This window comes from Mandrillus leucophaeus, unplaced genomic scaffold, assembly GCF_000951045.1.
Source record: "Mandrillus leucophaeus isolate KB7577 unplaced genomic scaffold, Mleu.le_1.0 Scaffold247, whole genome shotgun sequence".
Lineage (NCBI taxonomy): Eukaryota > Metazoa > Chordata > Mammalia > Primates > Cercopithecidae > Mandrillus > Mandrillus leucophaeus.
The window spans coordinates 2,650,246-2,663,440 of record NW_012102554.1 but is presented as its reverse complement, the minus strand read 5'-3'; the positions used below and the strand labels follow the sequence as shown (position 1 = coordinate 2,663,440).

Genomic DNA, 13,195 nt, shown 5'->3' with positions numbered 1-13,195 from the left:
CTGTGATTGTACTGGATCCTGAGAGGGTTGACATGGAGACAAGAATCCAGGATGCTGTTTTACAGATGGTCTGCTCTTTTTTTTTTTTTTTTTTTTAAGACAAAGTCTTGCTCTGTCGCCAGGCTGGAGTGTAGTGGTGCAATCTCAGCTCACTGCAACCTCTGTCTCCTGGGTTCAAGCAATTCTCCTGCCTCAGCCTCCTGAGTAGCTGGGACTACAGGCATGCGCCACTACGCCCAGCTAATTTTTGTATTTTTAGTAGAGATGGGGTTTCACTATGTTGACCAGGATGGTCTTGATCTCTTGACCTCATGATCCGCCCGCCTTGGCTTCCCAAAGTGCTGGGATTACAGGCGTGAGCCACCGTGCCCGGCCGATGAGCTGCTCTTTTACCTTGGTTTGCTCTTTCTCTTTTCCCTAATATGCCTGCCGCATGCCACAGAATTCTGTTGGACATCCCTGATTGTTGATGAATACATATAGATGGATGGATGGATGGATGGATGGATGGATATATAAAGATTCTCATTTTTAAAGTCTGTAATTTAAAAAGGGAAAAGATAGAAGAAGATTCTGTCTTTTGTTCTCTTCCTGAGAGAAGCTGAGTGTTGTTAAATGGTATAGGCATGTGTGGCCAGCGAAAAAAAAAGATAGAGTTAATGAAGATCCACAAACTCAAAATTGACTGTACAAAGAAAAGCAGAGTTTTATAAATCCATGAGTTTTTAAAAGAGAGTTGAAAGTGTGTTTCTAGGCTTTGAAACTGACCCATGAAAGGACCACCCCCAGAATTGCCGTCGGTGCCATTGCTAAGGATGATTCCCCAGTCACAGTGAAAGCCCAGTTCTCATTTCTCATGGCAGTTTCTCTCCTGAAGGTTCAGGAGGGTGCCAGAAGAACACTTTGGCTGTTACATAGTCAGTCAGTAGTTAGTGCATTAATTTACTCCTCTTTGCTACACCCCTACGACCTGGTAGCCAGACTGCAGACAGTTAATGTTGATTTTCCTCTTCCTGTTTTCCTATGAGGACAATGATACAGAGCCCTTGGCTTGGAATTAGTCAGTAGCTAAAGAGCACAAGCCAGAAGACTTGTTATTTCTGGAACATGTTTAACCATAGCATGTGAATAATTAGAAGTACAAGGAATGACTCACTTGTTGAAAGACTTCTCCAACATCAAATTCTATCTCTTGAGCTGTCTCATGTCTATGGTGTGTTTTGCACACTTTTGCACAGAACTGGGATGTTTGAAAAACAAATCCTTCCCCCCTAGTAGGCCAGGACTTGTTCCACGCAATCCACTGTTGACCCTTGCTGCCCAAAGTGTGTATCAATGCTGGCAAAACCAGCAACACCAGGGAGCTGGCTACAAGTGCAGATTCTTGGGCCCTACCCCAACCTTACTAAGTCCACATCTGCATTTTGACAAGATCCCCAGGTGATTCATGAATATTAAAGTTTGAGAAATACCAGGCTGTATTTCCATAACCTTGTTTGCGGGGGAGAAGTGGGTTAATTTTCCTTAAGATAACTTGCAGTGAAGCAGGTGGAGGTGGGATGAGATGGGTGGGTAGACTAGTTGGGAAGGGGTAGTGAGAAGAAAGACCCTGGCCAGAACAGCAAGGAGACACCCCTTCATGTACCACTTCACTTTTTTTCCTGCTGTGATACCTGGCACTCCCACAAGTGCAAGGTGAAGCTGCAGCAATCAATTTGGAAACCCAAGCTGAGAACGTTTGTGTGAATAGTTCCTGATTCACAGTGGCACCCTGGCTCCTGGGGATCCTGTATCAAGCCATGAGAACTGGAAGACCCAAATACACAAACAGGTTGAGGTCTGTCATGGTGAAAGAATAAATCCTCCAGAAACCCCGCCAGTGACACATGGATGTGGGGCCCCTCGCCTTAATGCATTCAGAAACCAGCTCCTTAGAGAAAGTTTGGCATACTGTGTGGTAGGTGTTCACACCTTCCTAATCTCCAGTCTGTTTGCTGGGACAGCACGTGAAGGACATTATCCTACAGTCCAACCCACTGCTGGAGGCCTTCGGGAACGCCAAGACCGTCCGGAACAACAACTCCAGCCGATTTGTAAGTCTCTTCCCTGTTTCAGACAGTGTCACTTGATTGATAATGCTGATGTTTCTGACTGAAGTCCAGTATCCCACGGGAAATGGGAGCTTTTCACATGCCATCAGGAGGCCACCTCTTCAATCTTTCCTTCATTTTCTATAGCAGCATGCCACCAAGCTGCAGTTTACCCTTTTTTGTGCCCCGGGGATACAAACAAGATAATTTTGAAGATCATTTTCCACATCAGTTGCCTTCGTAAGGAAAATAAATGATGAAAGTGGCAGCTTTGGCCTTGGAGGAGTTGTCTTTATGCCCTGGAGAAAAGACTTGCTTTCCTAGACCAAGAAATAACTAGAGTAGATGGGTATCCCGGGTACCAACCACTGGCAGTGGTTTTGCTTCTTAGAACTTGGTCCATAGGCTCTGAAGGGTGCAGAGAGTTGGACTGATCTGGCACCTTGGAGACAAACTTCCTCCTCTCCGTCCCTCAGAGCGAGCTGCCTGCCCACTCCAGCCCTCTGGCTTTGTGCATCTGTCTTATGCCCCACTCATACAACCTAACGACATCCCAAAGTGACTGGACCTGGCCTCACAGGTTGCCTCTTAACTGGCTTACCTAACTGGTAATGAAAATATCAACCAAATGCATTGTTGTGAAGGCTTCTTTAGTCATGTTTCTGTCTGAGTGTCTCCCGAGGGGGTAAATAGGAAAGCTGGCAAGGCTGAATATGAGTATGTTCCCCTTAACAAAAGCCACATTTACAGAGAAACAAATGTTTACCCAGTAACCTTGATTTATATAGATTTTGCATCTTATTTCAACCATAGATCATGTCTGGCACTAAAGCATTCACGGAGCCATCTGTGAGGCTGATTCTGGAACATTTTAAAATAAATAAGTGGGAATTCTGGAGAAAAACAATTTTCTTTTCCACTGTCTATTTTGGAAAGAAGCTTCTATTTCCAAGAGAATTTTTACTATGTGCTCATATAATAATTGTCAAGTTCCCTGGTGGGTTCTCTCTGTTAGACTTGCCCTTACTTTCTTTGCTTTCCAATATTATTCAAACTACTCATTTGTTTGTCTCTCATATTTGGGCCCAATGCCTGAGTTGTGTTATCTTGAAGTTTTCCGGATAATAAAATAGGAAAGAAGAATTAAACAAATTTTCCACTTGAACTTTTTTCTTAATTTTCAATCTAAATCTTGTAAAAATGGACTTGACCAAATTTAACTCTTTATTTGCCTTTTCCCCTGTCTTGGATTCCTTGGAGACCAGAAAAAAATAATTAAATTGATATCTTCATTGATTTTTGCAATATAAATTGTTCATTATATTTGGAGGATACATCAATTTCTGTAAATAACAAAAACACTCAACATTTATTATTTTCCTAATTGCAAAATTTTATACAATCCTGATGGAAAGATGGGAGAGACAATTCAGACACACACTGACACACTCACCTACACACACACACACACACTCTCTCTCTCTCTCTGTCTCCCACTATTCACCATCATGGATGAGAGAAATGTAAATGAAAACCACATATCATTTTCTGTCTCTCACATGGGCAAACATTAAGTTGATTGATAATAATCAAGAAAACATGCTATTGGTTGAGAACTGATACATTCTTCCAGGAGAGCGATGGGGCAATTGTTATTAAAATTTTAGTCGTTCATTATCTTTACCCAACAATACTTTTAGAATAAATTACATAAGTTTCCTGCTTAAATAACTACTTATTTTAAAAGATATTCAGAATATGTTGTTAAATTAAAAAAACAGATTACAGAACAATATTTACAACATGTTCCTTTTTTTTTAAATGTGCACATGATATGAAATGTAACTAAGAGATATATAAATCCAAGTTTGACATCTGACAGTGATTATTTAGCAAGAGAATGAAGAAGTGGCATCAGGGTAGAATTATGAGTAATTTCACTTTTAAAAGTGCACAGGTATTATGAAGCATAAGAATGTATATATTTAACACTTATAAATCTTTTCAAGTTAAAGAATGTATTATGAAATATTTCAAACACGATTTAAAAATAATACAATGAACATCTATGTATCCGGCACCCAACATAGGAAATAAATCATTACCAAGGGTTGAGTTGAAACTTCTTTTCGTTTCATTATCAAAATGCAAATGCAACATTCTATTCCCTTTATACAATTTCCTGCCTTCCCCCCAAGGCTGCTATACAGCAGTCCTATGAATATGTTAACCTTTTGTTAGAAAGGTTAACTTTTATGTGATAATTATGAGCCATGCATATGCATTTTATTTTATTACAGCAGTGGTTCTCAACCTTGACCACACATAAAAATCAGCTGGGGACTTTTTGAAAACCACGCAGCTCTGGGCCCTGGTTCTAGAGAGTCTGATGTGCGTGGCCTGGACTGACAGCATGTTAGAAAGGCTCCCCAGGTGTTTCTAAGGGGCAGCCAAGGTTGAGCACCGCTGCTAAGGAGGACTTGGGAGCTTGCCCGTCCAACACCTGCCTTTCCTGGGTCAGATGTTCTGTTTGGTTTCATTTTCCCTCAACTGATGAGGAATGGGGGACAGGCACTGAATTCTTCCCTCTATCACATGCTAAAAGGAAAGCGTGGTGAAGGCGGCCACCAAAGGAAGCACGGGAGCTCCTGTTCAGCAAGCTTTGCTCAGGTGCCACTGACGTTCCGCAGAGCCATGGCTGCTGGTTCTCTGCCTGGTGCTGCTGGGTGTTTTTGGTTTTTGCCGGGACGAAGAAGGTCATCAGATTAAGACACATAGACGGTCAGAAGCTGGCCTTCTTTGGTGGTCTCTCTTGACACCTAGAATAATTAAGAACAGGAACACAACATGTACTCACACATTTGCAGTGTGCACAGTACTTTTCTTGCCCCTAATGAGTTTACAGCTCCAGTCACAGACATAAAAAAAACCCAGCTGAATTCATCCCTGAAATGGGTGGATTTAGTCAGCATACACATTTTTATGTTATTACATGTGAATGCGGTGAGGCTGGGCATCTTCTCCAGTCTGGCCATAGACCACATGGCTCCCTCTTTTCCTTTATTTGTATTTACTCTTCTGGCCTCTGAGGGTGCTTAAGTTTCTGAGGACAGGAGAGAAATTAAGTTCTACTGAGAAAAAACAATTTAAATATATATTATATATAATAATTGTTATAATAATTATATATAATATATAATTGTTATAATAATTATATAATTTTTCATTTTATTTTGTTTTTTGTACAGTCTCGCTTCGTGGCTCAGGCTGGAGTTCAGTGGCATAATCTCGGCTCACTGCATCCTCCACCTCCCGGGTTCAAGCGATTCTTCTGCCTCACTGGTGCTGCAGGCACCTGCCACCATGCCCAGCTAATTTTTTGTATTTTTAGCAGAGATGGGGTTTCACCATGTTGGCCAGGCGGGTCTCGAACTCCTGACCTCCAGTGATCCACCTGCCTCGGCCTCCCAAAGTGCTGGGATTACAGGCGTGAGCCACCGTGCCTGGCTATATATAATTAAAATAACAACCTAGATACCTTTTCAACTGCAGTCTAGGTTTTTATTCTCCTTTGTTCCCTATTAGCAGTCATTTAAAGAGGAATTTTCGTAACAATGACAGTGACAAAAATCCCTAGGCCCATGAGTAGCTGGAAAGAACTTTACTTTTTATAAAGTGTTTTCATTTTGGATAAACATTTTAGATGTTCCATAGGTAAGAGGGATTGAGTGTTTTTGCTCAAAGCCATGAGATGAAGTCTGACAGAGCAAGAGCGCTCTTCCTCTGAAAGGGTGCCATGCCATTTTTCTGCCTCCTTTTTTACACCTTCTGGTTGAGCAGGCGGGCACCTACTGGGGGAACGGAGCAAGGAATAGAGCATATCCTTATTTAGTCATGCTGGAATGATAGGTGCTCGCTCATAACAGAATCGTGTGGCTGGACAAAAGCACGGGTTATTGTCTGATTGAAAACTGTAAGGAAGTCTAGACTCAAATTAGGAGTAATTCAGAATGTGTCTTTTATTAATGAATTTCCTTGAATTCTATACTGTATTCAAAGCCTGTTTGGGACATCATGTTTTGTTCACCAACCACTGAAGGAAATCCCTAACTTTCTTGCAGGGAAAATACTTTGAAATCCAGTTCAGTCCAGGTGGGGAACCAGATGGTGGAAAGATCTCCAACTTCCTTCTGGAAAAATCTAGGGTGGTGATGAGGAACCCAGGAGAGCGGAGTTTTCACATATTTTACCAGGTTTTCCTTTCTACTTTTTTCCTGCCCACTTCCTGTCCCTTCTCTACATTAAAATATTTCTCAGACTTCAGGCATAGAGTGTAGTCTGGCAAGCCAGGGAGGACTGATTATGGTACCATGTGCAAGTCAATGTGCAGAATTGTGAGAATGCCCCTGCCCTCAAGGAGAATGAGTTCTAATTGGAGTGATAAGACAACAATTCACCCAAAGCTAAATCATCAAGGAAGTATTGACGTAACTTAAAAACAAAATGAGGAGTATTGGAGTCTTTGCCAAAGGAATTCATGTGGGCAGGTTTGGCCGGATAGTAGGAGAGGTATGAAGGAGGTAGAACCCAGATGGAGAGTGGAGGGGATTGATCAGGAAAGACAGGTGTCCTGCGCTAAAGCAGTGGAGGTGGGAGAGGGAAAGTCAGTCAGGGAGCCCGGCCTCAGCCTGTGTGCAGGGCAGGCATCTCCAGCACGTGAGCTGTGGGAGGGAAGATTTGAGATAGGTTTGGGATCTTCAATGCCAAGTTGAAAAGTTTCCACCTAGACCCTCAGAAGTTGTGGAGAGTTTGGGGCCAGAGCAGTGTGCAGGGTGCTTTTCGGTTATGTTACAGGCCTCAGCAGTCATCTGAGTCGGCTACTTTTATTTTATTTATTTTATTTATTTTTTTATTTGTGACAGGGTCTTGCTCTGTCGCCCAGGCTAGAGTGCAGTGGCACAATCTTGGCTCACTGCAACCTCTGCATCCTGGGCTCAAATGATCTTCCTGCCTCAGCCTCCCAAGTAGCTGGGCCTGTAGGCACATGGCGCCATACCTGGCTGATTTTTGCATTTTTCGTAGAGGTGGGGTTTCACCACATTATGCAGGCTGGCCTCTACCTCTCGGACTCAAGTGACCCACCCACCTCAGCCTCCCAAACTGCTGGGATTACAGGCGTGAGCCACTGTGCCTGGCCCTGATTCAGCTACTTTTGTAAAAGTTTTTAAGTACTTAAAATATACAATGATGTTAATAACCAAATTTTTTATGTTCTATTTAGTTATTAGTATTTTATATTGAAGATCCACATTAGACTTTCTTCGAAGAAAGGCCTGGTCACTGTTTTTTGTTTTGTTTTGTTTCATGTTTAGTTTGCGGATCCCTGTATTAGAAGGACATTAAACTGTATAATAGCTCATATTCAGTCTTTTCAGTTACACACATATCTTAGGTGATGCCAAATAATTCTTTTAGTTGGTATCTGTTGATTGAAAAAGTATAATAAATGTCTAAAACTTCTGTGAATTCAGTCATTTTTAAAATCGTATTAAAACAACATGTATAGATAAGTGAAAAAAATTATATATTTTACAGAAATAATACTGAGTGCTAGATGGAAGTGTATAATGGATGCCAGGACTTCTTTAAATAAATGCAAACCCTAACCCTTCCCCAGGAGTCCTCTGCCCTTAGGTCAGAAACCACCGGAATAGAGGCTGGGAACTGATGGGCTCAGGGCTTCAAGATTCTGACATGAAAGTAATTCTTGGTGGGGCGTGGTGGCTCACGCCTGTAATCCCAGCACTTTGGGAGGCCGAGGCGGGTGGATCACAAGGTTAGGAGATCCCGACCATCCTGGCTAACACGGTGAAACCCCGTCTCTACTAAAAATACAAAAAATTAGCTGGGCGTGGTGGCAGGCGTCTGTAGTCCCAGCTACTCAGGAGGCTGAGGCAGGAGAATGGCGTGAACCTGGGAGGAGGAGCTTGCGGTGAGCCGAGATGGCACCACTGCACTCCAGCCTGAGCGACTGAGCGAGACTCCGTCTCAAAAAAAAAAAAAAGAAGGCAAAGAGTAGCATGTTTGTAGCTAGAAGAGAGTTAGAGAAGATAGATTTGAAGATGCAAGTTAGAGGGAATCTACAGTATATGGGTGGGGAGAGGACTGAAAATAGAGGAAAAAAAGGAAGGGGTGGGACAAAAAGGTGAACGTTCAGGAGACAGGGCAGGAAACGAAGGAAGCCTGATGTCATGGGGTGACCTAGAGCTTCTCAGTAATGGAGATGAGGCCCCCCATGTGGGGAGGGGAGCCAGGACAGCGTTGTGCAACTTGACGAAGGTGGGAAGCATGGATGGGAGCTGTCCCTATTTTCCTAAATATTATTGGGTTAGAGCCAGGGTGTGCTGGAGCTGGTTCGCATGGGCGATGCACATCTCTTCCCTCTTCCTTCTGTGACATTTCTTTGGTAGTTGAAATCAGTCAGAGTGGGAGTATTTATACCATGAATATTGACAAACACTATAAATCAATTTTTTTCCTCAAGGGTTAAACATTTTCCCGCACACCACTGGTTAAAACCCAGTAAGAGGGTCTTGCCCAGGCCCAAGGCAGACATCAGAGTTTGAACAAAAAGCCAAGGAGTTGAGCGTGGTGACTCACACCTGTAATCCCAGCGCTTTGGGAGGCTGAGGTGGGAGAATTGCTTGAGCCCAGGAATTTGAAACCAACCTGGGCAACAGAGTGAGACTCTGTCTCTACAAAAAGTTAAAAAATTAACTGGACATGGTGGTACATGCCTTTAGTCCCAGCTACTTAGGAGGCTAAAGTGGGAGAATTGCTTGAGCCTGGGAGATCAAGGCTGTCATGAGCCAAGATTGTGCCACTACACTCCACCTTGGGTGACAGAGCAAGACCCTGTCTATAAAAAACAAGCCAAGGGACAGTCATTGGTCAGGAGGTTTCAGAATACCAGAGAGCGAGAAGCTGCATGGCAGTTTTTTCACATGCACCCTGCAGTGAGAAGCATGGAAAAGCCAGCTCCACTTGAAAAAGCTGTAGCAAGTTGGGCGGGAGCTAAGTAATGAAAATCTGTTTTGCTTTCCACTCTGCCAAGGGTGGCAGTCGAGTTCCTTTCAGTGGACCAGGGAAAATCCTCAGCTCTTGCAGGTCTTTCCAGAGTTAGGAATCAAAATTTGCAGAGATGACATGGGGCTACTACAGGTACATATTTGGGAGCCAGGACTGCCTATAATTTTAGAAAGCAGAGATAGAAAGTCCTCATCACTGGGCTTGGCAATGGTGACTGCAGGATGTATGAGGCGACTTCGGGTGCCTTGTGGTCCACATCATGGCTCAACCTGTGTTCTCGTGCTCCAGCTCATCGAGGGCGCCTCTGCAGAGCAGAAGCACGGCCTTGGCATCACCAGCATGGACTATTATTACTACCTGAGCCTCTCGGGCTCATACAAGGTTGATGACATTGACGACAGGCGGGAGTTTCAGGAAACTCTGGTAAGTGCCGGCGCAGGGCCAGGCGGGTTCTGCTCTCCCAGCTGGCCATTTCCTGTGGCCGAAAGGGCAGTGAAGCTTAATAAAGCGAAGAGCTGCATAAAATGTCTGCCTTGTTCTGTGTGAGCACTCTGTGTGCTCATTCATGTTCCAGTGCCCTTTCATACCCATGTGCCAGTTGCCTGAGGACCACTTAATGATTTGAGATGGGTAAAAAGACATGAATTCATCATTATCCCCCTGCAGGAGCTCTGGTAAATAGGCAAAAATGATGCGTACATTGAGCACACCTGTTTGCTGATGGCCTACTCTGTTCGTGAGCTGTTATCTTAGAAGGGCTAAGCAAACAGCACGTCTGTGGACTGAATAGGTTTAGAAATTTTGGAACATCTTTAGTCTTTTCTCTTATTTCTTTTCCGGTTTTGAAGACTCTCTTCCCCTCTGTACTGTGCAGGGCAGAGGACCCTTTTTCTGTGCCATGCCCTTCACATTGCATGTATGTTATGGGCCAAGTTGTAAAACTTGGTAGATTATGGAGGGGTTCCATCCTGTGAGCAGCAACTAAAATGAGTCAATCTAGAACTTTCTAGAGGTAAGCTGACCACCCACTTAGCCTCAAAGGCCTTCATTACCACTGCTCTTTGAGTCTGTTTCAAGCTAGTGACTATTCCTCAACTCAGATCCCGAACTGAGCAGTAGAGTCTGAATGAGTAGTGTGGATTCAGTACATTTGTGGTTGAAAGGGACAGAAAGTTCAGACAGACTGTGTCCTGGGTGCCAGGAAACAAAATGGTGTCAACAGGTCACATGGCCTCAGAGCAGATGGGAGAAAAAGTGCCAGTAAGGAGTCTGCACACTGGTCCTAGAGTATAGTTTTCTTAGGAGATGGTTCTCTAAGATTTAGACATTTTAGCGGTATTTATTGCATTTAAGGGACCTCAGAAACTGTACTTTTAAATGATGCTTTTATTGGATTTCCTGGAGATTTTTCATTAGATCCTTTTGCAAGTACAACATATTCTTATCCCTCCTGATGAAGGGAAAGATCTCTTGAGTCCACTTGGAGTAGGTGGAAAGGTCAGCAGTGACCTTCGAGGGGAAGCTGGCAATAAGAACACATCAAAGGATGAAGATAGGACTTGGAGACTTTGTGTACAACTACCACTCCTCCGAGTCTCATTCCTCCTGGAGTATTCCCTTATTCCTGGAGGACGGCATGCTCTGCTTAGAGACAGAACTGCCCTTCCAGCATGACTTTGAGACGTGAGAAGAGTGTGTACACTGGGCAGTGATCATGTTGTACAAGAACGTCCGGCTGTCATCACAAGGTCAGCCACATGTGACTGACTGCACAACCCAATCTATGATTTTTTTTCTTTTTGACTCGTCTGTACTTGTCACACCCTTATTTAGAGCAACTGCTCTGCCTTGGCTGCTTTTAAAGCTGACGACCAGCTTCTCTGGATAGTTTCTCTTTTCTCTTCCAGCATGCCATGAATGTGATTGGGATCTTTGCAGAAGAGCAAACGCTGGTGTTGCAGATCGTGGCGGGTATTCTCCACCTGGGAAACATCAGCTTCAAAGAAGTTGGCAACTACGCAGCTGTGGAGAGTGAAGAGTGTGCGTAGCCCTGGCACCTGGCCATTGATTGAATGAGGGGTGGCTAGCTCTGATTAGAAGTAACCCAGCACTTTCCTTTGCTTAGATCTTAAATGGGAATATTGGGAAGAAGTGAGAAATCTACATGTCCTCTGTGGCAGAACAGAATGGCTTCACGAGAGGTCAGACCTCTTGTATGCACCTGCCCCTCTCCTTATCCCCAGCCTTTCCAAGTCCCACACCATCGATGATAGATGGAATCGTTTCAATTGATCATTAACCTGGGGAAAGCTGGGAGGATTTCACATCTCGGTTTAAAGATAAAGTGATCTCTTTAATGGGGATTAGAGTAATGGCTTCATGCAAAAGATTTAGTCTCTTTATGAAAACCTTTAAGTAACTGGTCTTTAGGATCTAAATTCACTTAAAGATTTTAAAGAGCAAGCAATATAATATATGTAAATAGGGGAAGTTCACAGCTTCACAGTTTGTTCCACGGATTGGATTAGATTGGATTTCTGAGCACAGGAAAAGATGGACGTTGACTGTTGTGTTGACATTTCTGATGATCACCTTTAATGATCACATCTGCGTAACTGGAGCCTCCACACCTAAATGGTCGTTTTTACTCTTTGAGAAAAAAAATCAGGGTTCTTCCTGCAGAGAGATGTTGTTGGTTATATGTGCCCAAAATCTACCATAAATACAGCGGCACATGACTTTAGCCTCTTAGGCATCAACAGCTTGCAGGCTGCTCTCAGAACCCACACATCCTTTAACCACCCAGGAAGACATTCTTCCTTTCTCAGCATTCTTTAAGGATGATAAATTTAGATGCTTAGTAATAAATAGTATCCCACTCATTGCTGACAATGCAGTAGGGATATTTCCATTCCAAATAAGGTTCTTTTTTTATGTTTTTGTTTTCTTTTCTGATAAAAGAGGGAAGTTCTGCTAACTTCTGATGTCTATCTGATAAAGAAAAAGATGAATTATGTTTACCAGGGAAGGGAGTAGAAAACCATAAATATACAGGGTGTCCATAAAGTCTGAAAACATGACCTAATAATCGTAATAATGATAACTGTGTTTCTAAACTTTGTGTACATTATCCTTGACATTTAACAAATGCACATATGTTTCCAGTAGGATCATTAACACTTGGCCTTTTAATGGTAACAGTGTTGGTTTGGTGGTAGTTTCTGTTGAAGTAGACTGGATTTCTTTTGCCTTCTTGGATAGTAAAATAATTTACTGCCTCTTGATGCTTGACAACAAAATCATGACACTGAGACAGCAAACAGTTCCCTAGATGTCTGAAGCAAGAAGTGTTTTATTGCACATTGATGTCCAGAGTTAGTAGTCTTCTCAGCCAGATGGGTAAGGCTCAGCACTGGCAACTGCCCATGAAATTCCCTGACCAGAGGCGATGGAGGCATGGAGATCGGAAAAGGCTGAGATGGAAGCCAGAGAGGTCTAGGAAATGGGCCTCCCCCACCTCAATAATTTCCTTTGATTTGGGGTTTTGTTCATTTGGTAATACATTAACCTGGCTCGAGGGGGTATACAGTGAATGTTCTCCCTTCTATACCTTTTCTAGTCCACTTGTTCCCCTCGTCAGAGGTAACCAAGGTTCCCAGTCTCTTGTGTTCCCTTTAAAGGATGTGTGTTCCGGAACAACTACACACAACCACTCTTTTTTCCCCACTTTTGTGCAATAATGGGGGCTTATACCACAGTGTTCTACAGTTGCTTTTTCACTTAATATGTGTCTTAGTCTAGGCATGGAGGCTTATGCCTGTAATACCAGCACTTTAGGAGGCCGAGGCAGTGGATCTCCTAAGGTCAGGAGTTTGAAACCAGTGTGGCCAACATGGTAAAATCCTGTCTCTACCAAAAATACAAAAATTAGCCATGTTTGATGGTGGTGTACGTCTGTAATTCCAGCTATTCTGAAGGCTGAGGCGGGAGAATCACTTGAACCCTGAGCAACAGAG

The 13,195-nt window shown here is 43.3% G+C and overlaps 1 protein-coding gene across 1 annotated transcript in view; it reads left to right on the top strand.

Moving 5' to 3' along the window:
• Nucleotides 1–13,195, top strand: part of MYO1E (myosin IE) — a 172,691-nt gene that overhangs the window by 49,568 nt on the left and 109,928 nt on the right. The window contains exons 6-9 of the mRNA XM_011983206.1: nucleotides 2,004–2,093; nucleotides 6,212–6,343; nucleotides 9,468–9,602; nucleotides 11,087–11,219. Of these exons, the coding sequence (XP_011838596.1) occupies nucleotides 2,004–2,093; nucleotides 6,212–6,343; nucleotides 9,468–9,602; nucleotides 11,087–11,219 (490 nt within the window). The remainder of the gene's footprint in view (nucleotides 1–2,003; nucleotides 2,094–6,211; nucleotides 6,344–9,467; nucleotides 9,603–11,086; nucleotides 11,220–13,195) is intronic.